Consider the following 24735-nt stretch of genomic DNA (forward strand, 5'->3'; position numbering starts at 1 on the left):
AAAGTGGAGCACATGTTTGTAGCCTGGCACCACCTCTTCCCCGCTGGCGTAGGAGAGCAGGAACCATGTGCCTTTCAAAGTCCTTTCTTTCCCCTCGCACATAGCCAGTCAGGGTCAATACTGATTCTCAACAGCACTGGTTGGGAGCAATTATCTCTGTACAGTGAAGTCCAAACCGTGTCCTGGTTCTGCCGTGCTTTCTGGAGCACGAGCATGGCAGCAGGCCTGGGAAGGGAGATATACAATGAAGTCACTGTGTATGGATGAAGGATGCTTTCCTCCCATCTCACCCAGAAGAACCCATCAGTGTCCCTTGAAAGGCAGTCCTGGCTGTGCCTTCCGACTGTGTTGGGCAAGGACTGATGGCCCTTGGGGAGAAGGTCACACCACAGTGCTGACTGAGGGGTCGGAGAGGTTGAGCTGGCCAGTGATGTCGGTGGGATGATATTGCTGCAACACACAAAGACACAGACAAGGAGAAAGAAGCGTTAGGCAGTTCTGGCACTTGCCCCCGCCTCTACTTACACCCTATGTGTCCCTACAGGAAATCTCTCACGGGTGATGCAACAGCCCAAAACCTACTGCTGGCTGGGGTCCCCTTCCCAGTGCAATCCGGGCTTGTGCAGAGGTCGTTGCAGACACTCTCCAAGCACCCCAGGGCTGGGCAGGGAGGACGCCCGGGAGCGCGGCGCAGCCCGTGCCGAGCGCGGCAGCCACGTCGCCTGCGGAGCGAGTCCCTCTCTGCTCTGGGAGAGCTACAAGACAGAGCCTGTGACTCATCAGCCCAACCCACGGCTGAACCTGTGTTTGGAGGGTCTGGCTGGGTTTCAGCATCTCTCTCGTGCCAGATCAAGCTGTGCTTTGAGGCCAGGGCGTTTCACCTCCCTGCTTGATTGACTCTGCTTTGGCTATCCTGTCATGCAGGTGAGATGTGCGGTGTGGCTGACTTGCAATAAAATGTGGCGTCGATTGCTAATGTGAAAATACAGCGTGTTTTGAGCATGTGGCCTGGGTTTGGGGCTCTGCGCTCCTTGCGGATGGGGGCTTGGCAAATGCTCCCCAGCCGCAGTTCCATCAGCAAGCAAATGGTCAGAGCGGAAATAGCTTTCAATGGGCAAGGAAAAAAAAAGTCCTTCTTCCCCAGGCAGGGCTTTGCAACTGGGCAGTTCTTGTCTCCCTTCCTCCTTCCATGCTCCCTTCTTCTCCCAGTTCCACTGTCCTGACTCCAAACACTGACCTGGAAGCCCTGTCCAGCCCCACTGCGGGAGTGGCTGGCACGGAGCACCTTGCACTGCTGTCTGGGGACCTGAACCTGTGCCAGGGCAGGAAAGGGTCTCGGTGGGTATCAGGTGCTGTGATGTGGACCCTCTCCAGTGGCTCTTGCACCAGGCTCCCAGGAGGGCTGCCATTTCTCTGGGCTCCTGGGGGGCTCCTAGGTGGCAGGATTTTACCCGACTTGCGTTGGTCAGTGGCGACTGTGGCCCCCGCAGTGCTGCTGGCGGCTCTGGCACTGTGGCTACCTTGTGTGGCCCTACACCTTGCCTCCTGCCGCGGGGAGGCCTGGGGTCCCCCCGAGCTTCACATGGGGTCCCCGGGGCTGCTCTGCTCTGCCCAGTTTTGTGCTTCCCCAGGAACCCTCGGCGGGAGCTGCTGGGGCGGGGGTGGCAGCAGGACGGTCCCATCTCACCAGTACACGTGCCGGGGATGTGCTGACACCGGGGGAGCATCTCATGGGATCACTCATTTAGGGGACTGGCTGACGTTAAAACGGAGCCTCTGAGCAACTCCTTGCCATGGCCTTGCTGTGCTAAGTGGCAACACCTCGGCCGTCACCCGTTTGCGCAGGGAACGGCCGAGGCAATCCCAAAGTCGCTCTGCTGCCCCGGGGGGGAGCTTTTTGTGGCAATTCATCAGCCCACCAAAAAGACCCCCCTCCCCAAAATGGGTGCAACAGTGCCCTCCTTGCAAAAAATCAGGATTCCAGCTAAACGCAGACTTTCCACAGCAAAACAGGCGGGAGGTGTGCACTGGTGGGATGTGGCTTGATTCCCGTGGGAAGGAGAGGTGGCAGGGAAAGGGGAGAGGCTGGTGACTCACTGGTGGAGAAGAAGGAGGAACTTGAGATACAAAAAGGAACGGGCAGAAGAAAGGTCCTTTGTTCAATGTCCTGCCTGACGCAAGCGGCCGGGGGAAAGAGGTGTGTGTGTGTGTGCGTGTGCCTCAGTGTGTGTGCGCCACTGCGCTGCAAAGCTGGGATCTAGCAGGGCAGGCGGGGGCGTTCTGGCCTCTCTGCACAGCTCCGGGGGTGGGAAATGCTAAAATAACCAAGCGAAGTGGGGAATCTGGCCAGCAAAATTAAAATACAAGAGCATGGCTTTGGATTTAAAAGCATATCTCCTCCAATCACAGAGTTATCACAGGGTAACATTCTCATTTACTCTTTTTTTTGTGTAGAGTTCATGCATGCAATTTTAATAATAAAAATGAAAAAACAAAAACAAAAGGAAAAGGAAAAAAAAGCAAGAAAATTGTCATATCAAAACTATGTTAAAGTAGAACCAATGCTAAAAGCACATATCAGTAATTTAGGGCAAATTATGTTACAGGGATGGTGCAATTATCCCCAAACCAAACATTATAAAGCCAAGAAATTAATCAATATTAATCGTAGAAGAGACTCAAACATGTTAAGGTATGGAAGTGAAGTGAAGGCACCAAAAACTTTAAATGACAACCAGGAAGAAAATATAGACAAGAAATTAATATGTCTTTAAAAATGACTTCAACCTAATCTGGGCTCATATGGTAGTCCCTGGCTGGTGGAAGATTTTCTGGAAGAATTTTCATTGTTGTTTGGTTTTATTTGTTTTCAATTAAAAATTACGATTCCAGCTAAATGCAATCTTGCTGTAGAAAATGTCAACTTTCCTTTAAAAAAAAAAAATAGTCGTCTTTGACCTACTTTTGGTTCTTTTGGGCCAAAAACTAGGTTCTTGTTCAGCCAAGAAGCGTTTGGCTTTGGGATGGCTGATCCTTCACTGAAAAGGTGACCTTTTCCATGAACCCCCTGGGTTCTCGACCAGCTCTGGCACCATCCCCATGGCTGCAGGGTGAGCATTGCCTGGCAGCGCCGGGCCCTCGCCTGCGGTGACGTGGGACGTGTGTCATGCTGTGCCTGGGGGGACGCCCGCGGGCTGGCAGCGTGGCTCCGCGGGGTCTGATGACGGCTGCGGTGGGGGGAAGCTAAGGGATCTGTGCGCCTCGTTACGTGTCTGTACGAAATGTGCCGGCTCGGAAGGTGTTTGTGTGGTTTATGCGTCTCACATGGCTTCTGTGGGGTTGCAGTATCGTGGGTGGCTGCGATGGATGGCAGTACGTCAGCTCTACGAGTGCTATTCGAGTTGCAGGAGCTGCCTATGGGGAACACATGCATCTCCTCCTGGGGCGGTGGGGATGATGTGCCGCGGAGAGGCTGTGCAGCTCGGGTGATGGTGGGCGCTAGGACGTTCAGAGTGGGGTGGTAGCTTCCCAGGGCTGTCTTGGCTCCATGGTGCCAGCCTGTCTCTCTGGCACTCCTGAGGGACCATTCTGCAGGGCTGCAGAGCAGAATCCATTTTTAAAATTCCCGACAACGAAAAGGGAAAGAAGCAAGGCCACCAGCTTTGCGTCTTTTGCTTACTAGCCAGGAGAGCCCATGGGGCTGGGGTCAGCCTGGCCTTCCAGCCCCATGGGCTCTCAAGCCTTGCCCAGCTGAGACCTGGTGTGGGCCCACGGCTCTGCCGAGCATCATGAAACAGAGCACCTCTCTGCTTTCTCATCTTTACAAGGACCCCAGGCAACGTGTCCCAGCATGCTACGTACTCATGGGGCCTTCCACAGCAGGAGGGCATTGGGGTCTCTGAGCCAGGGCTGCTGCCTGGAAGCGGAGGGCACCAAATAGCAGGCTGTGACATGAGCTGGTGGCAGCACCCTCCTGCTGGCTGCTCACCCTGCAGAGCAACCAGCAGGTCTGCCCGACATCACGACAAAGCTTGTGTCACCGTGGGCCTCCTGCAGTAGGCGGACCTTGGTCTGCTAACCTCCATCTTGGCCCTGTTGGCTTGGATGTTGGCCCCTGTTCTTGACCCATCTAGCCTGATTCACTGGGGAATGTGTCCTGGGACCCCAGCTGTGTCACCCCATGACAGGCAGTGGACTCTGAGAGGCTCCCGGGCAGCAGAGCATCATTGCCCATATCTGCCCTGGAGATGCAGCTGCCCCCAAAGCGGGGGCCATCTTCTGGGATGAGTGGGACCATCTTCCTCCGTGACTTGCCCATGAGCAACATGCCAAGAAGAGTGTGGACAGGGCCGAAAGTATGGGAGTCCCATGCTGCACTGGTCTCCACTGGACCAGGGGAGGGGAGAGCATGGCCCCACTGCTCGTACATGGGACTTCTGGTGCAGACGGCCCCAGGATTTGGCCAGCTAGGGGCACTGGGGTGCGCCTACCCTGGGGCAGAGAGCGCTGTGGAGTGGCGTGTGGTAGCATGGATGTCACATCAGGGAGCAGGACCAGACCCAGGATGCCCCCGCAAGGAGAGAGCGATGTGGGAGGGCTGCCCTGTTGTTCCTGGGTTCTCCCCCTCTCCTGTGCCCAACGTGGGTGCTGGTGTCCTGAGGTACCCACTTCACCATGATGCTCCTGATCTCCCAGGACAGAGCCCCTTGATTTCCTAATCATGGAGTGGCTCAAACACTAAAAAAACATGGTGTCTGCTTGAGACACACTGATGGTCGCCCCTGCCAACTCTTTCTGCATTTTTTTTCTCCCCTTTTATTCTGTGTATCCCACCTTCCCCTCCACCTTCTCACTCTTCCAATCTTCTCGTCCCTGCATCACCCACCCCAGGTCTCTTCTCCCTCCCCTGGTCAGGGCTCAGGCCACCAAGACAACAACCTGCAACTTTTCTGCAGTGCTGCTCGGTGGGTGCAGAGGTGTGGATGGGGGATCCCAGACACGGGGGCATCACCAGGACAAGGTGCTGCTCAAGGAGCATGGGAGCAGTGCAGGAGGTGACAGGGATGCCTGAATTCCCTGTTGGTTACGGGAGATGAGTGGGGAGAGCGTGGGTCCCCGCCTCGTGCCTGCCAGGTTTCCAGGTGACAGCAAGAGCAGCACTTTGTGTGAGATGGTGGCAGGAGAGCCTGGCCAAGGGCTCTGCTGTCCCCAGGGCTGTGTCCCAGGGGTGCTCCAGGAGCTTCTCAGGATGGAGCCTGCATTGGTGTCAAAGGCAGTTGCCTCCGTTTCGCCTACAGAGCTGTGGCCCCGAGACCCCCTGTAATATCACATGCTGCTCCCCGAGGCATCCCGAGCTGCAGCTGGGGACAGGCCACCCCGATGCTGGGGGCCACATCTCCCCACACCGCTGTCCCCCCGTCCCCGCCATGCCTTGGGCAGCCTGGTGGGGAACCTGATCTGAGCAACCCTGGGCAGAAACCCGCCGGTCACCCCGGGGAGGCGATTTCGGCAAGCCCGTTGCACCGGGAGGTCGGGCAGCAAAACGCAGCCGCCGCTGCCACACGAGACAACAGAGTAGCCACAGTGCAGAGTGTCATACAACAGACGGCAACATGCAGAGGGACACGGCTCAGTCCGACAGACCAACAGCCCAACCTGACGCTGAAGAGTGTCTGAAGCTCCAGCACGAGCAGACACGTTTGCACATTTGGAAACAGCTGGCTTTAGAAGCAGCAATTTGGAAATTCTCTCTGGTTACATGAGAGCAGTTTTACTCCAAGGTGGAAAGCACAAGTTCGAACCAAGGTTAGGTCTTTAACAACCTCTTCTTTCAAGCCTTTGCATCTCTTTTCTAGAGCTGCGTTACTGCTGACAATAACCAGAGACAGCTGCCACTCCTGTGCCGAAGACTACGTCCCGAATGCTAATCGTCACAAACAAAAATCACATGTAGAGAATGGGACACGCATGGCTCTCGGTGAGGTGACACGGTGCCCAAATTAAATTGAGGTGATAGTTTTTAGGCATACAATGACAAACAGGTACAGGAACACTCAGGAACAGAAAAATAATTAAAAAAACCAAAAGTCATCGCTTTCAAGAGGTCAGCACCGGTAAGGTGAGCGAAGCACAGAGAGGAACATCAAAAATCATCCAGGCAAAAAGAAAACAAAAAACAAAACAAAAACTTGGTTGCATCTCCCAACTCATCACAGGACTCCAAGCCACCTCCTGCCTGCCCTCCAGGATCCCAGCATCCTTGAAGGTACACGGGATGACTGACTGACTGACTGGTGACGAACATGAGCTATGCATGTACACTGGCAGCTTCGGGATGGGTGTGTGGCAGTCGATGGGATGGCAGAAGAGAGAAAGAGAGAGAAAGAGAGAGGGCAGAATTGTTCTTCTTCCTCTTACCGTATCCTTGGAGGACCTACGTCTCTTGAAGCTGGAGGCCAGGGTGGAGGTGATGGACCTAAAAGTGGCTTTCTTTTTAGGGTCAGGTTCTGCTCTACCACTTTTTCTATCCTAAAATGAATATGTATAAGTGATTAGATCTCTAGTGTGTTGTTGGAAACGCTAAATCTATTTGAATACTGCCCCGTGTCATGTCCTTCATTTAGGTGAGAAAGCTACTGGAGGTGTCCTGTCACTCCCAGTCCTTCAGGGGCCACCATGACCCACGGCTATGGCATGGCCACCAACTGCTACAGCTACGGGGCCGGCCTCGCGTCTGGAGTGCTGGAAACCCCTCTGGGGAGATGCCCTGTGCTCCTGGGTGTCTGTGTCCAGGCCGGCACGGCTGACCTGCCTTCCTGGGGATGCTCTGCCTGGCACCCTGCCCCTCGCTGCCACCGCCAGCCTGGCTAGACCGAGACGTGAGATGCTGCGCCTACCGCTAAAAAAGAGAAAATTGGCTCAGGGCCTTTTCTGAGGCTGAATCCTAGTGCCACAAGAGAGAGAGAGGACTGCATTGAAAGAGAAGTCATTGTATGAATAATCTGTAAAAAAATGTATTCAAAAATTTAAATGATGCAGTTGTGCAAAGCCGAACGTGGTTGTTGGTGGTGGATTGGTTTTTTTGTCGCTCAAAGTAAAACTGGTTAGAAAAAAAGAAAAAGAAAAAGAAACTGGAAGAAAAAGAAAAGGAAAAAAAATAAAGGAAAAGAAAGGGAGGAGGCAAAGCATTAGCGCTATGATGTCATCGGGGTCAGGATGAACTCAAAGAGAAACAGAACTGAAAAATGTAGGCATTGGAGTTAGCGAGTCGGACCTGGTTAGCGCAGGCTGGGAGCACCAGCCGCCATGGTGCGGGGGCAGCGAGCCGTGGGGACCGGCTGCGCTCGGCGGCGGGCGCTGAGAACGAGTCCTCCCCAATTGCTTTCGTGCCAATGAGTGTGACCTTTCCGACGGGGGACGGAGTGACCAGGTCTGGCTCTGCTACCGCACGGGGGTAACCAAAATGTATCCCGCTGGTGCGTAGAGCATGCTCGGGGATACATTTGCTCCTCCTTCTCAGTTCTCTCTTTTGCGGACATGCACAAACGGAAAGGAAAGCAAGATGAATGGAATGAAATGTCTTTTTCTTCCATGGCATCTCAGGAAATAGCCATGGCAAAACTGTGACCCCAAAAACCATTATTTTTGTTTGTTTGTTTTAACAAATAAATCTTTCCACTTGCCTACCTTCTAGCAATGTACCAGATACTAGTGCTCTGACGTTTCCTCCTGTGGAAAAGTCTTACAATGTCAAACGGCTCTTTACCATGAGGCTGTTTACCCCCACAGGGCAGCATGCTTTGCTCTCAGTCCCACAGACTCTGCCCAAGGACCCAGTGCAGTATTTTCTAGAAGGTTGGCAAGTGAAAAATGGCAGTGCGACTAGTGTGCTCTGTCCCAGCAGCCTTAACCCCCTCGGTGCTGCTGCTTTTCGGAAGCAAAGGAAAAAAAAATTAAAAAAAGGAAAAAAAGATTGAGAAATGACTTTTCCGAGACTCTTATCAGTGAACTGAACCCCACGAGCTCTCAGGATACAGCAGCCCGGCCTCGTGCTGCTCTCGGGCAGGTGCTTCCACCCAGGCAGCCCCCCGCACGCCCCAGCCAGCGCTGCTCCCCCAGGACCACCACTCTGGGCTCCTTTTGGGGTCCCCGAGCCTCATTCTCTCTCTTTCGTTCACTGGCTCTGCTGCGAACCGCAGTGTCCTTTAGTCACCTAAAGGATCTTTTGCTCTTTGAACGCCAGTTTGCTTCCCCAAGGGAGAAAAGCAGCTCGGGTGATTCAGAGAGAGCCTCCAGCTGCCCTAAACTGGGGTTCAGGGGCACCGTGGGGCTCAGCCCCAAAAGCAACAGGGTAAGGGAAATGTGAGGCTGGTGGCCCACAGACATGCCTATGGCTCAGTGTCACTGTCCGGCGCCACCGACCCCCCGGGGCTCCCCCACCTGAGCAGCACGGAGGTGTTTCAGGGATGGGACAGGCTGCGGAGAGGCCCCGGGGAAGGGGCGCAGGGGAGCCTGGGCACTGACATTGCTGGCCCCGCCTGGGGAGATGTCCTTGTCTGCAAAGGACAAGAGCACGCACCACCTCTTTTTGGAGTCAGTCCCGGGTGCAATGAGGGCTACCGCACCCCCGGGGAGTGGGCAGGGAGCGGGAGGTGATGGAAACCATCCCTGGAGCATTTCTGCACGCACCGGGCAGGGATGCTCAGCGGCAGCGCATCAACCCTCCCGTCTGCTGGTGAGCACGTCTGGAACCGGGCTGAGCCCCCGCAAAGGGAGCCGTGCTGGCACTGCTTGCTCAGCCACGGCAGGATGTGGCTCCGGCACGTGGTCCCCAGCAGAGCAAAGTCTGTGTCCCAAGCACCACTGGGGCATTTGGGCCAGGTCTCTGTCCCGGTTGGAGCTGTGTACAACACCTCCCGGGAGAGACAGCAACAACCAAGGTCAGCTCCTGGGGACAAGGCAGGGACCCTATGGCTTGCTAGCCACCCAGTAACACCTGACTGGAGTTACTGGGTTGTGGGATGTGGGACAGAGGGCCCCATGCCAATTCACAGCTCTACATTCACTGATTTGGTGAAGGAATGGAAAACGCACCTGTTGGAGATTTGCTCTAAAAACGGTTTGTCCTACCTGCAGGTTTTTCCTCCACACATTAACGGCTGCAAACGCCAGCTGCATCTGCTTCCTCCGCGCGTCCTTATGCCTTTTGTAAGCTATTTCTATGAATATTAAAAATATCCCGGCAACAATACCTCCAGCCACCAGCATAAACACACCTGAAATAAGCAGGAAAGTTACAGGGGGCAATGGAAATTGCACCATGACACTTCATTTCCTCTGTATCACGCTGAGCAACAGGAGCATCTGACAACCCAGGGTCCCCCTGGCCCCCCACCATCCCCCTGCATCCTGGAGTGGCCGGGGAGGGGAACCCAGCAGAGCAGGGCAGGCGCTGCAGGTTGGGGACCTGTGGTGATGGGCAGAAAGGTGGCGGGTGCTGGATGTCTGTGCAAGCTCCTGTCGGTCGGGCACGGGCACCGGCTGCGCTGCAGTGATGCTGGGGGCAGGCACGGCATGTTGGGTGCTGCACTGAGCACCACGGCAGACCCCATCCCCTGGGCCTGAAGGGTCATTTGCACCAGAAACCCAGCTCTGGGGCTCCCGTTCCTCCGATCGGGAAGGACAGCCATGCACAGAGCCCTCTGTGCTGCCCTCGTCCAACAGCAACCCTTGGGGCTGACATTTTTGGAGTGGTGTCCTGAGGAGATGGAGCAAAGTGCTCCTTCTCTTAGTGCTTCTGCCCTGGCCTGCGGTGCTAGAAAGGATGAGGTCCCATCGGATACCCCTCATTACCACGTTGGCTGGATGAAGGACCAGCAGCAACACATTGCTGCAAAGGGAGAGCCCATCTGGGGGAACTTGCAGACTTTGCAAAGAGGGACCAAGAAACCCCCCACTGTATCAATTCTCCTCCTCCTGCCCACTGCCCACCACTCAGGGCAGCCAGGACACTCTCCTCAGGGCTGGGGGCCGCCCCTCACCACCAGCCCCCTCCTGCAGCAGGGTCCTCACGTGCCTCCGCGGCCTCTCTCGCCTCCCCCGAGCTGCTGCTCCCTCTCTCTGCCTTGGCGACAGCTCTGATTTCACCGTGACAGCAGCAGTTTGGCCAGAGCAGAGGGAGGTGAGCAATGTTCAAAGCAGGACATCCCCACTGATGAGAAAGCCACCCCAGGGAAGTTGGGGGAAACTTTGCAGAGCTGTTTTGGACAAGGTGGGATTGGGGCCCAACACAGCAGCCTCCCAGCGCTAGGAAAGCACAAACCCAGAAGAAGCAGAGCTTTGGCCTGAAAGGAGAGCCCCGGAGAGGAGAATGTCTTGAGCGAAAGCAGGCTACCCAGCGAAGAGGAAGAAAGAGGTTTGCAGAACAAACCTGCCATATTTTCAAAGGTGAGTGTTGCTGGGGCATTGCTACGGGAATCACACTCCTGATACCTCACCCAAGTCTTGTCCAAATCCTCCATGAAGCCGTTCTCGTGGGACCTGAAAGCACAAGGAGACAGGACAGAGTAGTCACTGGGGACTTGCTGGGCACATGCTGGGGCACATTCTCCTCTCCATCCTAGGACGCTGTGCTTGCCTGCAGCCTACAAACACACAAACCGATGATGTCTGTGTGTGCACACTTGTGTGTGCACACTTGGCTGACCTGTTCACATGCATGTGGACGCACAGCTTTTGAGTAGGAAGTATGTGTATGTGTGGTCTGTCTGCAGTGGGTGTCCATACTGCGTGTGCACAGCTAGCGCTGCACCAGCCACAGCGCAGCAGTGCACGCAGCATCCCCGGCTGCCAGGTGCCGCTGGCCCTGTCTGAGAGCCAGAGAGCTGCCCGGCGGCTGCCAAAGGGAGCCATGTGCAAGCTTGGCTCCCAAGGGGACGGATGGAGCTGATGGGTGTGGGCAGCACTGGGAGGGAGGCTGCAAGGAGTTGACATGAACCACGTCCCCGCTGCCCTCCTGCGTAATCCCCCCATCTGCCACAGCTACTTGGGAGCTCAGGCAATGCTGGACCCCAGACTGTGATGATCACCAGCCCCCTCTAGATCAGGGTAGGGGCAAAACTGCTGCCTGGCAGCTCCCTGCTGTGCATAGCAAGGGCTGGGACTCCCCGACAACCTGGTGTCACATCTTGAGAACTAACCAACCATGTCCCTGCAGTGCCCATGTCTGTCTGAACAGCTGCTGGGGATGGAGGTGGGCACAGAGCACACGTCCCACCGTGGGTCCCCCTGCAGTTTCCTCCCTCTTGTTCCTGGCACGTCCCCACCACCTTTCTGGGCCATCTGTAGCCCTGGGCCTCCCCATCCTCTCCCAGCAGGACACCAAGGGCTCCTGCCTCTCCAGGCTCCTTGCATTGTTGTCCTAAATCCCACCTGTCCCATTGTCACCCACCCCACAGACGGGTTCTTCTGGCTCCTTATGTTACCCTGGGTCCTGCCTGGGTCATCCCCATCCTGTCCATGCTCTTCCTCAGGCCTTTCATCTCTGGATCTTGGGCAGGACCCTGGTGGGTTCTGGCCCCATCTCTCTGTAAAATTAATCTCACATATCTCCCTCCCTCCACTTGCTGCTTCCCTGCTGCCTGTTACTCCATCACCACATTCTTCTGTCTGCAACAAGTGTGGCATTTCCAAATTCATACAGGGAAATCCCTTTTTACCCATATTATCAGACTGACTTATGGCACCCCATGCTGCAGGATAATTCTGGTATAAAAGCCTTAGTTGTACTCAACAGGGGTCCTGACATACGTCTGCCTGACAGAAATCACCAGAGTTGAAAGAAAAGCCCCTGGAAGATCAGGCCAGGGCAACACAATGCAATCAGCCAGGCTGAGCTCGCAGGGAGCAGCGGGGACATGGCAGCACGCTGCCTGCTGCTGCAGCCTGTGCCCTGCTCACAGGGCCTGGAGTTGCAGCCCCAGGGCTGCTCCCTGCCAGCTCTGCCTCTGCCCCTGCCCGCCACCGCTGCCCCGCTCTGCTCTGCCCTCCCACCAGCTCCATGCTGCGCCCCAGCCCTGCGAGCTGGAGCGGACACCGTGGGTGCCCACCCTGGACACTCAGGCATGTCCCTTCCATCGAGCATGACATAGCAGCCCCCAGAGCCTGTCCCTGCAGAGGACTGGAGAAGGGGTTGGTGGTGCCTGACACGAGGCTACTTGCGTGCTAACACATGCAGCGTTTGGGGCGAGCCCCGTGCTGAGAGCCATGTACGGACTTGAGGATGGCCAGGGAGACGTTCTGCTTCCACGGGCTGTCCTTGCGCATCCCGATCCCGAAGCCGGAGCGGAAGAAAAGCTCCCCTGTTGTCACCAGGTCACACTTCTGAGAGGCCTCGAACTCCAGCACCGCTGAGTCCCAGATGAAGGCGTGGAGCTTGCTGGACACCGGGAGAGGACAGACAGGTGAGGATACAGAGCCCAGCCTGCCTGCAGCCATCCTGGGAGCAGCGAGGGTGCTCCCAGCCCTAATTTAAGCACTGATTAGCATCACCTTCCTCCCAGCAGTATCTGTGCTGCTGGGAGGCAAAATTTTGGAGGAGGAGAGTGAGGGGTTTACATGGGACTTGGAGCCACCCAGTCTCGCACAGAAGCAAGCGCAGAGGCCAGAAAGGGAGGCCATGGCCAGGGGTCTGACTGTGTCTTTCCCCATCCAGAGACCTAGCACACTCTACGACTAGGCAGGTCTCCTCAAGCCATGCTTTGACTGCACCTCCCTCCAGGTTTGCATCAGCCCTGCTTGCTCCACCAGACTGCAGATCCCCAAAAATCCTCCCGGCATGGCCAGGCAAGGTGCTGGCCACACTCACTTGTCCCTCACTGCCTGGATGGCTTCGGCAGCGCTCTCGTAGTTGTGCTTCTCCATGTGCCGGTACATGGTGCTCAGCTCCACCTGCCGTCGGAAGTAGATGTCCACCGAGCTCTGCTTCACCGTGGCGTAGATGAACTTATCAGAGGGGTTGCGCAGCTGAAAGGCAAGGCCAGACCTCCTATTTCTCCTGTCCTTTATCAGCCAAACTGGCTCACTCCAAAGCCACGTTTCCTAATTTCCCATCCCCTTTAGGGACCTGTTTCCCAGAGAAGACCTTGAGTCTCTTCAGCAGAGCTGAAGGTGCCATGGGGCAGTGGATGCTCTGGGACCATGGCGGTGGGGCAGGGGATGCTATGGGACAGGGACACTGTGGCACTGAGGGTGCAGGAGGCCTGTGGATGCCATGGGGCTGGCAGTGCTGTGGGCAGAGGACACAGTGGGGTGTGGGATGCTGTGGGCTGGTCCTGCTGTGGGGTACATTCCTACATGCCTGAGCTGATAAGCTGTGGCTGTGTCCTTGCCAGAGCAGGAAATGGGTTTGAGGCACGCTGGTATCTGCTGAGAGTATTGACTGCACCGCAGGGACAATTTCATTAGTTATAACTCATCCATAATGAATTGTTTCCTCGTTGGTTAGTACAGGCTCTCCAGGAACTGGCAGGCAGTTTGGCTGAGTACATTCTATTTCTGGACAATATGCTGATCCCTCCCTGTGTCTATCTGTTCCCACTCAGCACAGGGGTTCAGACCCACCAGCAACAGCCCCAGGCAGAGCTACCTGGGGCTTGACCCCCTGGCACAGACCCACAGCCTTGTGAAAGCAGAGCTCCAGCTACTACAAGCCACATTACAGGAGCCAGGAGGTACCCACTGGAGGCATCTCCTGCATCTCTGCCTAGAGGTGGATAGGGAAGGACAAAATAAGTGAGGGGTCATTACCCGGGGGTCGTTGATGCCCGTAATTCTCTCCTCAGGCCGGTCTAACACCAGGAAGGCTGCCAGGTTGGCAGTGTATGAAGCCACAATGATCATAGCAAAGCCAGCCCACACCATGCCAAGAATACGAGCAGAGAAACTCCGGGGAGCACCTGGAGGAAGAGAGGTGAGATCAGACTGGTGCGACAAGGTCTTGGCTTGGTCACCAAAGCCACGTCCATCCCGTGTGAGGCTGATGGCAACTGCAGGTGTGCCCCATCTATCTGCTCTGCTGACAGCCACGTAAGGAGGTCCTGCATTGCGCACACCAAGAAAAACACATGCCTCCTTCCAGGGAGTGATGTGTCTCATCTTGAGCTAATGGGTGACCCTGGGCAGAAGGAGCAGCCCAAGAAGGATCCGTTTCCCATTCCTGACGGTGAGAGGTGGTAGGATGGTCTGCACAGGGAGCACCATCACCGAATCCCCCACCAGCCCACTGCAGGGAAGGCGCAGGGACAAGGGCTGCACCCATTCATGGTGCTTGAGGGCATCAGCCCTGCCACAGACAGGAGGCAGTGGAAGAGGGCAAGGGTTTCTCCCCCAGCCCAGTGTTCCCACGGCTCAGGGCCAGGCCCGCAGGGCAGAGCAGCCCCTCTGCACACTGTAACGCACCTTCTCCGATGCCGGAGTTCAGCAGCACTCCCCAGGAGAACCACATGGCTGAGGAGAGGGTCAGGGCATCTTCCTCCTCCTCCTCGCTGTTCACTTTGAACCGGCCAAACGGGCTGGAAAACAAGACAGAGAACTCTTCTGATGTCACTTATCCTGGTTCCTGGGGCTCTCTGCTGTACCCTAAGCGTCTTGGTGCAGACTTACATCACTCACCCCTACAGGCTGCACCTATGCCCCAAACAGCTCTTCACCTCTCATGTCCTGCTGCCCTATGTGTCCTCTCTGCTGATCTGCAACCTCGTCCAGCTCACACTGGTACTTGTCTCTCCAGGCCAGAAAGACCATCTGATCCTGGCCAGCTCCAGCCTCTCCCACTGCAACATAGAGGGGTCCCTGCAGATTGCAGGCAAGAGCCTCTGGGCACAAGGTTAAAGGGGAGACAGGGTCCCCATCCTTCAGAGGAGCTGCCTTGGGCTCAAGGAATGGGACTAACTCAGGAGCTGACAGTCCCCTTGGTCAAGCATCAATGTGGCACCGGGTCTGACAGGCATATTGCCACAAATCCAGGTGCCGAGTACCTCACATATCCATATCTCTCAGCTCAGCAGCAGCCAGAGAAGTCAGGAGCCTCATCCCAGGGCTGGTGGGGCAGAGAAAGCAGAACTAACTCCTGCAAGAGCCTCCCAAAGGGCTGCAAGGCTGTGCAAGACACGGCAGGACCCAGGTGACAGTTCCCAGGAGCATGTCCCTGTCCCCTCCAGCCCTTGGGTAATCCAAGGAGCACTCACCTGAATCGGTCTAAGAGGTACAACATCACTGCCACCACGTGCACAGACAGCCCCACCAGCAGCCACAGCGTGCTCTGGAAAGGCTGCATGAATGAGTCCAGGGTGCTGCGGGGGATTTCCTAGCAGACAGGAGAGAGAGGGACAGTGCTGGCACCCGTTATGCCTGCACCTTGCCAGCCCGGCTGGAGTCACTGGGGCCCCTGCCCTGCTCCGATCTCCTCCTGCTCACAGGAAGGCTCAGGATGGCTGAGACAAGACCCAGCATTAAACCCAGCAATGTGGAGGCTGGCAGTGCACAGCAAAGGCTGGGATTTGCAGCTTCCCCGGGGTGGGCAGGGCCAGCAGATGGGGGAGCTGGGCACAGTGCAGGCATGGCACGTGCCTGCAAGCTGGGGAACCAGGGGCACGTCCCCTGTTTGAGTTTTGTCCCATCCCAGCCCATACCTTCTTCACAAGGATGGTGAGACCCTGGTACTTGAAGGGCTTGGAGAATTCAATGTACTGTGCCCGCTCATTGTTGATGGTGAGAGGAGCCACAATCATGTCCGCTTGGCCACTCAGCAACTCCCCCATCATCCCGTTCCACTCCTTCTTGTTGCTGTTGTTAACCTGCCAGAGAGCCAGAGCAGGATCAGCCCACCGCCCTGACACCTGTCCCCCACCAGCCATGGCCCCTCAACACCTGGCAGGTGCCCTGCATGGATCCCCCACCCCATCCCTGCTCTGGAGAGGGGCCTGGAGGTGTTTCAACACATGATACAGGTAGAGATATCGCAAGCTGCCCAAACTCACCCGCTCTTGGGTACCAAATTTACCGTCAGCCACCAGGTGAACCTCGTAGGTGAAGTTCATCACCCCCGCCAGCCGGATGAGCAGGTCGATGCAGAAGCCATAGCAGCACAGTGCCACGGTGGGGCGGCCTGTGGGCAGGAGAAAAGTGGGGGGGGCAAGTGGAGGCAGCCCTTTGCCGGGGACCCCATGTGGGATCTGTGGCTGTCCCCAGCGAGAGCAGTCCCCTGCATCGCTCTGGTTTCATATGAGATGTAATCACGTTATTCAGGCAGTGCCATCTGCCACTGACCACCCTGTCCCACTCCCTCCATCACCCATGGGTGCGAGGGAAACACGGGTGTGGGAGGAAGGCAGGCAGGGGTGATGAGAACTCATTCATTTGCCATGTCCCAATTTAGGGGAGCTGAGATTTGGTGTTAGCAGCCCACCGCACAGGATGGAGGGGACTTGGTGCATGCATGCTGTGCTGGAGGAGGGCCAACAGGAACCCATCATGTTGAACACAGCCCAGGACACAGGTCTGGGCTGAGGAGGGCAGCTAGTTGTGCACAGGAAAGTGTGATGGGCCAAGGGGATGCAGTTCAGGTGGGTTTGGGCAAGCCTGGCCTTGCTACAAAGCTCACAGTCCCCGCCAGGTGCTCAGTCCTAACCCTGAAACAGGCTTTCCATAATAAAAGGGTTTGAAACTGATGCTGTTAATACCAGTGCCTCATGATTCTTGCTTCTGCTTGAGATCAAGGCAAAGAGAACTGGAGCATGTCAGGAGACAGAAACAGGGGATGCACCCCCCCAAACAGCCCTGGAGCCCGCCCAGAAGAGGGACAGCAGGAAAGTCATCTGTAAGGGTCAAAAACCTGAATCCGAGTGCCCAGTTACCCCAGCACTGCTGTGCGGCTGAGCTGATGGAGGGTGTCCAGAGGCTAAATGTGCTGTCACCTTTCTGTGCCTCATCCTCTGGGTCTCCTGTGTGACTGAGCACCCTGCCTGGCGACCCCTTCATGGGTCTTCATCAGTTGGGTGGGCTGGGGAAGCCCCTGCACTCACCACCAGACCAAGTTACCTGGGATGGTCTCGTTGGGTCCAGTGCAAAAGACTTTTTTCACAGGGTCTCCATTGATGGTGAATTCCTCCCTGCATGTCCCATCTGCTTGTGTGGGCTTCACATACACAAAGGGCTCTTGGTGGATGGTCACGATCTGTGTGTTGAAGCACAATCACCTGCTTGTCTCCATCCCCACCCAGAGCTATCTCCCCTGGATAGAGAGCTGGGCCACCTTCTCCATGCAAGCATGGCCAAAAGGCCATGGTGTCACCTCAGCACGAGACCACTCAGCCCAGCAGTGGGACATGGCTTTGGCATAGGGAACATTTACTCGCCCTACACCTAAGGTGAGGAACACCCTCCAGTCCCTTCTCTAAGTGGTTCTGCTATATCCTCTCTGAGATGGCAGGTGCCCTGGGTTTGCAAATGCCACTGACAGCTGCAGAGGCACCACTGGAAGTGGGAGGCGGATAAACTCACAGCCCCGCATGCAGAGAGCTGAGGACACTTGCCACCCCCTAATGACATTTGTTGTTACCTTCAACTTAGTCGACATCTGATAGCCTTGAGGTTTCTCAGTTTCTCCCCCTGGCCAGATAATCTTCCGGTCATTGGTCAAGACCTGCAATCAATCCCAGATAGACATGAGGCCACAGGCAGACACCCCAGCACACACGTCCCTCCTACCCAACCTGTCCAGGCCTGTACGTACATGGCTGCCGTTGTAAATCCCAACCTGGACCAGTTTCCGATTCTGCAGGTTCATGATGCTGTAGTTGGCAAACTTCCTGTCCCCGTCCTCATTGAACTCCACCCGTCCAGTGACACCCTCTGAGTACTTGGAGGACATCAGCACCCTATGGAGAGAAACACAGGGGGGCAACCTAGAAAACCTGCTGTGGCCATTGGAACACCTAAGAAGAGGTCAGAAAGGTCAAAGTTTTCTCCTACTTGCTGGCCATATGCCCACAACCCTATAGAAGTCCAGTCAAGGCCACCTACGATCTGTTCATAGCCCTGTGGTCATCACCTCCTGGTGGGTGGAGTCAGTTTTCCAAAAGTTATGCTACCATATCTGTTGTCATTGTCGCCTCTTTTCTGCCAGATCAGTCCCATTCCCTTAAGGAATGACCTGTCCCACAGCACCCAAGGACACTTTCCTCTGGGTGTCCCTTAAGAGCTGTGTCCATGCCCCTGCTCCTGGTGCTTCTGTCTGGCACCAGCCCATCACAGCCTGGGCAGTGGCCCAGCTATGCACATACACCTCCAAGGGGAGAACCAGCTCCCAAACCCTGGAAAGATGATTGTGAAGACACAGAAGAATTGCCTGAGCCACTCATAGTGCACCATAGAGAACAACTTCCAACAGCTCATGCCACAGTTTGTGTCACTGCAGAGGCTGCCAGAAATCTTTCTAAAATAAGCTTCAGGCTTTGCAGGTCCCAGGTTCAACAGAACCCAGATCTACAGAAAAGGCATCCCACAGACACCACAACCACGTCTGCAGGGAGCAACTGCTGGCAAAGATTTCACTGCCAAGAGCAACACCCTGGTGCCAGTCTGCACGCTGCAGAGAGCAGCCCTACTGCACCGGGCCATGCTGCAAAGGGAGCTGCTGCTTTACCAGGATCCAGCCTGCAGAAGAGGCCCTGGTAGCTCCAGTATCTGCAGTGATGCAGCACAAAATTCCACGCAGCACAAAGATTGGGTTCTGGGGAACGCCTGCAGCATCTGCTGATCACACTGCCCACGGCAGCGAGATCCAACATGCGCATGTTCTGATTTGCTGAGACCCCACCACCCCAAAACAAGGCACCAGTATTTGCAGCAGTGGAGAGCAAGCCTGTCCCATGCATGGAGATCTCTTGCCCTCAAGTCCTGCTTGCAGCACACTGACACATACTGCAGCCCTGAAACGTGCATCAAGAAATGTGTCCACAGCACTGAGCTCCAATTTGACTGAAATATCCCCCTACGCTGATTTGACAGAGGACCTTCTTTCTCCCCTCTTCCACTCAGAGAATCAAGCTCCAGAACACAGGAGACCATCCCTCTATGGCCCTCAGATCTCTTCCTCCTGGAGCTGTTCCCTGCCCACACTGATCCCAGCTGCCCAAGCATTGCCCAGGAGAGCATGGGTTGGCATGGTGGCCACACACCAGGATGACACCTAAACAGCCTGGACAAAACGTGAGCCAATGCCCAAGCCCATGTCCTGGTTAATTCTCTAGGAGGGCTGTAGCCCTCACATTCGAATCATGCAGGAGAATCCAAGCAGTCTTGTGCCACATGCTGCAAAAATTAGAGACAGTCTGAACAAAGCCACCATGCTGCCCTTGTCCACATGTTCCCACCTTTTCCAGCTCTCCCCCAGCACGTCCTCTGCTCCCTCCAGCAGGACCCTTCCCCAAATACCTCTTGAAAAGGGGTCCTGTCTTCCAGATGTTGGTGTTGCCCACGCAGCCCCGTGGCGGGTCTGTTATATTCTCCTTCTCAAACAAGTCATGCACGGCCTGGGCCACCACCGCAACAGCGTCACTGATGTGGGCTGACTCATTCTTTCCATTGATGAGCTGCAAACCGATCACTCCTGCCATGTGTAGAGGGGAGAAGGCAGGTCAGCACCCCTGGGTACACTGGCCGCTCCAGTGTTACTCCCATGCACAGGGCTTGGGGACAAGAACATGGTTATGGTCTGAGGAGCCCTTGGATGCAGCTGGGAAGTTACCTGAGGTTCGGGCAGGGGCAGGCAGGGGTTGCGGCTGCAGCGGTGCTGGGCTGGCACCGTCCTGCCTGCCAAAGGGTGTCCAGGGACCACTGACACCCTCTGCTCCATCCACATTGCATCACCCAAACCTTTCCCTCAGGTGACAGCTCGCAAAGCCCCAGTGAACTCGATGTGGGGCACGGCAGCATGGCCAGGGCTGCCAGGCTGCTGTCTCCCCATGTGGGCAAAGGATGTGGAGAGCAACGTCCCACTGGCTTGGGACCACCATGGCATCGCGTTCCCCCAGCCCGAGGGGTCCCAGGAGGGCAGGTGCCGCTCGTCCCAGCTCTGAGCGGGTTCCTCCAAGCCCGGCCGACAGCAGGACGGGTGTCTCCGGCGGGTGCCTACCATCAGGGGCATAACGCAGGGCATTGCCCGATATCTCCCGTTCCCCCACCAGCCACACGTAGCCGGAGCCCGTCATATTGAGCATGGCCGCTGATCTGTACACCGTGGCCGCATCATCCTCACTGCAACGAGAAGAAGGGAACGGCAATGTGGCTCCAGGTGCTGGATGGCCCCTTTTCTCCTGTATCAGGTCCCAAGGGGGTGGCAGCACCAGGGAAAACACATCCCCATCAAGCCCTCCTGTGATCACTGGTTCTCCTTGGCAATGACTTGATGCACCAGGAACCTTTCTCTCAGCTTCATGTAATCACAGAATCATAGAATCATTTTGCTTGGAAAAGACCCTCAAGATCGAGTTCAGCTGTTAACCCAGCCCTGACACTGAACCATGTCCCTGAGAACCTCATCTCCATCTGCCCAGCCCTCCAGGGATGGTGACTCCAGCACTGCCCTGGGCAGCCTGTTCCAATGCCCCACAGCCCTTTGGGGAAGAAATTGTTCCCCACATCCAACCTCAACCTCCCCTGGCGCAACTTGAGGCCGTTTCCTCTGCTCCTGGTGCTTGTTCCTGGGGAGCAGAGCCCGACCCCCCCTGGCTCCAAGCTCCTTTCAGGCAGTTCAGAGATCAGGTCTCCCCTCAGCTCCTGTTCTCCAGCTGAACCCCCCAGGTCCCTCAGCCGCTCCCATCACACTTGTGCTCCAGCCCCTCACCAGCTCCGTTCCCTCCTCTGCACTCTCTCTAGTGCCTCAATGTCCTTCTTATGATGAGGGGCCCAAAACTGCACCCAGGATTCAGAGTGCAGCCTCACCAGCACCGAATAATCCCACAGCACCCAGTACTGCTGAGCATCTGCAAATCTGGCCCATTCCTTATTGCTACAGGCACAGGGGCAATAAGATTCCCCTCCTTCACAGGTGGATCAGGATACATCGTCAGCAACTATTGCTGCTTCTGCAGCTGATAGCACTTTGCAGGACAGCCAGACATCTCAACCATGCTGGTGACTGCCAGTTCCCTGGCCAGCAGCACACACAGCGCAGTGTGGTGGGACCTTCCTGGGACATGGGGCTTTACATGGGTTTTCTCCCACACTCTTCAAAAGGACAACAAGCCCCAAATCTGCACTGACTCCAGCGCTGGGCAGTGTTGTAAGTGAGAAAACCGGAGCAGGGAGGGGAAGGGACGGCTCTGCCTTACCTGGCCGAAAGTATGATGACACGAGCCTCCAGCTCCTTGGCCTCCAGCAGCAGCGATGTCACATTTTTGGTTCCAGGGTCAAACTGCAGCACTTTCTCAGCCTGTGATTAGTGTGAGCAAGGCTGGTTAGTCTGGGAGCCCCAGGACTGCTTGTGAGAGCCATGCTATCTAGAAAAGGGTCAAGAGAATTCATTAAACTGCACAAAAGTCTGCTAAATAAGGTTGGTTATAGCTATTTTTGTCTTTTAGTTTCTTTTCTTTCTTTTCTTTCTTTCCTTCCTTCCTTTCTTTTTTAAGGTTTTGGCTTTTTGGTTTGTTATTTTTCTCTTTTTTTTTTCTTTTCTCTTTTTTTGCACTGTGCATGCAAACTGAAGTCAATCAAGACCCAAAAAGAGGCGTGCATTGAACAGGAAAGAGAAAAAGGCTTTGAAATGCAATTGAAAACTCAAACGAGTGTTGTTTTTCAAAAACATGGGAAATGAAAAAAACATATTTCACAGGGTTAACCTTTGGGAGCAGAAGTGAGCAACTTACACCAAGGAACCGTTTCCTTTGGGGAGGAAAGGGGGTTGGTTCAACTTTAAAAAAACAAAAAAACAAAAAAACTTGCAAGTTAATTACTGGTTCACATGCATGTTTCAAAAAGAAATCCTTCCAGGACCAGCTGGCTACGTTTCCATTCTCAAGTCCAAACCAAACTATCTCAACATAAAAACGTGCTACCAAGAAACATAGTCATGGATCTTTATTTTTTTTCTTTCTTTCTTTTCTTTTTTCTCTTTCTCTCTGTTTTTATTATTTTTTTCTTTTTTATTTTTCTGGTGGCTGTGGCTATTTTTCATTTGCTAGTTAGGTTGGTGGGCGGCGTGCATTTCCATGCATATATACCTTGGGTCCTCGCTTGTTGTCATAGGAAAGTTGGTCGAGGTTTTCATAGTTCCTTTTTTTACTCTGATGAATAATGTGCACAGAGAAAATATGTAGACACAGAAGAATATTATAAACAGTTGAAAATGACGTGTAGTAAAGCAATCCAACATCCACCTCCTCCTCCACTGTTTGCTAAAGGGTCTCTATAACGCTGGAGCTCGCAAAAACCACTATCAGGAGAGAGGGCCTCAGTGCTCGCGGGAGCATCACGGTGCAAAGCCTGAGTGCCACGGCTGGTGCGATGTGGTTGCATTTCCCTTGTGGGACTGGGGAAATCTTCAGGAAGAAATTTTTTATCTTAAGCTCAGAAACAATCTAGGCGTCTCTAAGGGCCTAAGTGGTGTGATTTCCATGGAATTACCGTGGAAGCAAAGTACAAAATGTTGTGTGCGGAAAGTGCTGGATAAACGCAAACTCTTACAGTTAAGAGTATCAGCGTTACTACCGTCACTATTATCAGCACAAGAGAGCTCACAGCAAGTGAGGTGTCTCAGCTGAGCCTCTCACCTCCTGCAAGGAGGAGGCAGCTTTTTGGAGCTGTTGCCATCCAAAAGAGAAAGAAAAAGCTTGCTACATCCCATGTTGGCTCAAAGCGTGGCGATATGAAGCAATGGTGATCATGGGATGACACTGCAGCTTCTACCTGGTGCTCGGGGAGGGCTGAGGGCACCTCGTGGCTCTGCAGCACGTGGGTGGCCCTGGGAGGTGCAGCTGCCAGAGACCACAGCGCCCATGACCTGGCCCTACACATGGCTGATGGGTTCACTGCTTGGTGGTCCCCATGCTCCTGGCTGGAGAGTCACACCGGACGAGGGGCAGGTGGCTCAGCCAGCGCTGACCCTGCAGACAAGGGACTGGAGCAGAGATGCTGCTCCCCCAAGTCTCCTGTCTGAGCCAATTCTGCTGCTTGGCCCCAAAGGAGCCAGGGGCATGAAACCTCCTTCTGGAGGTTTTTTCTCCTCCAGGCAGCGTGCTGAGGATCAGCAGCCTCTGCTCTCAGGAGCCCTGACCCTGCTGTGGCACTCACAGAGCCCCGTGCATCTTCCTGGAAACAGCCCCTTTGATGAGGCCAAGAGCATCAACCTGGCAGGGCCTGCAGGATAGTTCTTGGCAGGTTTTGGTGAGACACAGTCTGACCTTTTCTTCTTGGCCCTGTCCCACCCCAGCTGGGCACCCCCAATCTGTGTGTTTTGGGTACAGGACATGACTCTATTACAATCTCCATTTTGCAGCATCTTATGGCAATGGTAACTGATGCCTGCCAGGAGCCCAACCCTTTGCACCTCAGTAATGCAAGGGCTCATGTCTCCAGGTTGTTCCTTAGGCAGCCAGGTTTTATCTCTGCATCTTCCTTTCCAAACTAAATAGCTTGCCTCTTCCTGAGCACTCAGACCAGTCTTTGGCAGGACATTTTGCCAGGTCTCCTTTCCATGTAGCTGTGTGGTCTTTTCTTTCTTCTCCTTGGACACAGCCTGACATGTGTTTCATTGCTCAAAGAAGTTGGGTTCTTGCAAAGAAAGGTATCTTAGGAGGTAAAATCTGCTTGGAGCCCAGGTCTGCCTTCACTTCTGATGACATCCATGGTGAGGATTTCTGCAATGGCTTCCCAGACCCTGCTCAGATTGCAGTGAGACCTGGAGTAACAATTGTCTCCAAGGAGAGCAGAGCTGCAGCAGGACAGAATGTGATGATATATTGGCCAGTTTTCCTCGGGCGCTGTCAGTTTAGCGAGAAACTTGGTCATCCATCTTGCAGCCTCCAGCCACGAGTTGCCTTGTGTGACTGGGGTGTGCTGGAACGTAGACCCAAACTGGTCAGCAAAGTGAAGCAGAGTCTCGGGTGCAGAAAACCTGGGCCTGATCACCTCTGCCTCTCCCTGTCTCTATCCCTATTGCCAGAACTAGATCAGTAATATCTGCTCTCTTTCCTGGTTTTCCATGTGGTCCTGCAAGCCCTTTCCTGCTCCTCAGCCCACGTTTCACACAAGAACCCACAAACTCAAAATTGACTTGCCACCTTTTTCTCCAGCATTTACTCAAAAAATTAGCACTTTCATGAACAGCACTGTCCCAGAGAAAGGGAGTCAGCACACCAGGGACCTGCCGCCTCTGATGTGGACAAACTTGGATTTTCACAGCATCTGGCACTGTCTCTGAACCCGAGCAGCGCTGGTGCAGCGGTGGCCTGCCCAGACGAGTGAGCAGAGCTGTCCTGGGATGAAGCGCTTGCTCCAGGCTGAGCACTACTGCAGACAGACCTAAGACAAGGCTGGCACGTGGGGTGCCCCAGGGCTGGCCACCCTGGCCCAAGTGCTGGCTCTGAACGCCTGCTCGAAGTGCAAATCCATGTAAAGGTGCCTGAGTGACACCCAGGGCCAGTGTGGACTCCAGGGACAAGACACACTCAGATCTAA

The 24735-nt window shown here is 55.0% G+C and overlaps 1 protein-coding gene across 4 annotated transcripts in view; it reads right to left on the bottom strand.

Moving 5' to 3' along the window:
• Positions 1–381: 381 nt before the first annotated feature.
• GRIN1 (glutamate ionotropic receptor NMDA type subunit 1) overlaps positions 382–24735 on the bottom strand; it is a gene marked incomplete at both ends in the record, with an annotated part of 37448 nt that continues 13094 nt past the window's right edge. The window contains 18 exons of one of the 4 annotated variants that reach the window (XM_082067790.1): positions 382–450; positions 6418–6528; positions 9130–9275; positions 10430–10539; positions 12275–12436; positions 12866–13023; positions 13807–13955; positions 14458–14570; positions 15246–15364; positions 15690–15854; positions 16038–16165; positions 17098–17233; positions 17618–17701; positions 17792–17936; positions 19495–19669; positions 20195–20316; positions 21393–21493; positions 22281–22343. In XM_082067790.1, the coding sequence (XP_081923916.1) occupies positions 382–450; positions 6418–6528; positions 9130–9275; positions 10430–10539; positions 12275–12436; positions 12866–13023; positions 13807–13955; positions 14458–14570; positions 15246–15364; positions 15690–15854; positions 16038–16165; positions 17098–17233; positions 17618–17701; positions 17792–17936; positions 19495–19669; positions 20195–20316; positions 21393–21493; positions 22281–22343 (2256 nt within the window). Of the gene's footprint in view, positions 451–3392; positions 3597–6417; positions 6529–9129; positions 9276–10429; positions 10540–12274; positions 12437–12865; positions 13024–13806; positions 13956–14457; positions 14571–15245; positions 15365–15689; positions 15855–16037; positions 16166–17097; positions 17234–17617; positions 17702–17791; positions 17937–19494; positions 19670–20194; positions 20317–21392; positions 21494–22280; positions 22344–24735 lie in introns of those variants that run through there. The other 3 variants (XM_082067791.1, XM_082067789.1, XM_082067792.1) reach the window with 3 other exon arrangements.

This window comes from Streptopelia decaocto, assembly GCF_964273445.1.
Source record: "Streptopelia decaocto genome assembly, chromosome: 17".
Taxonomy (NCBI): Eukaryota; Metazoa; Chordata; class Aves; order Columbiformes; family Columbidae; genus Streptopelia; species Streptopelia decaocto.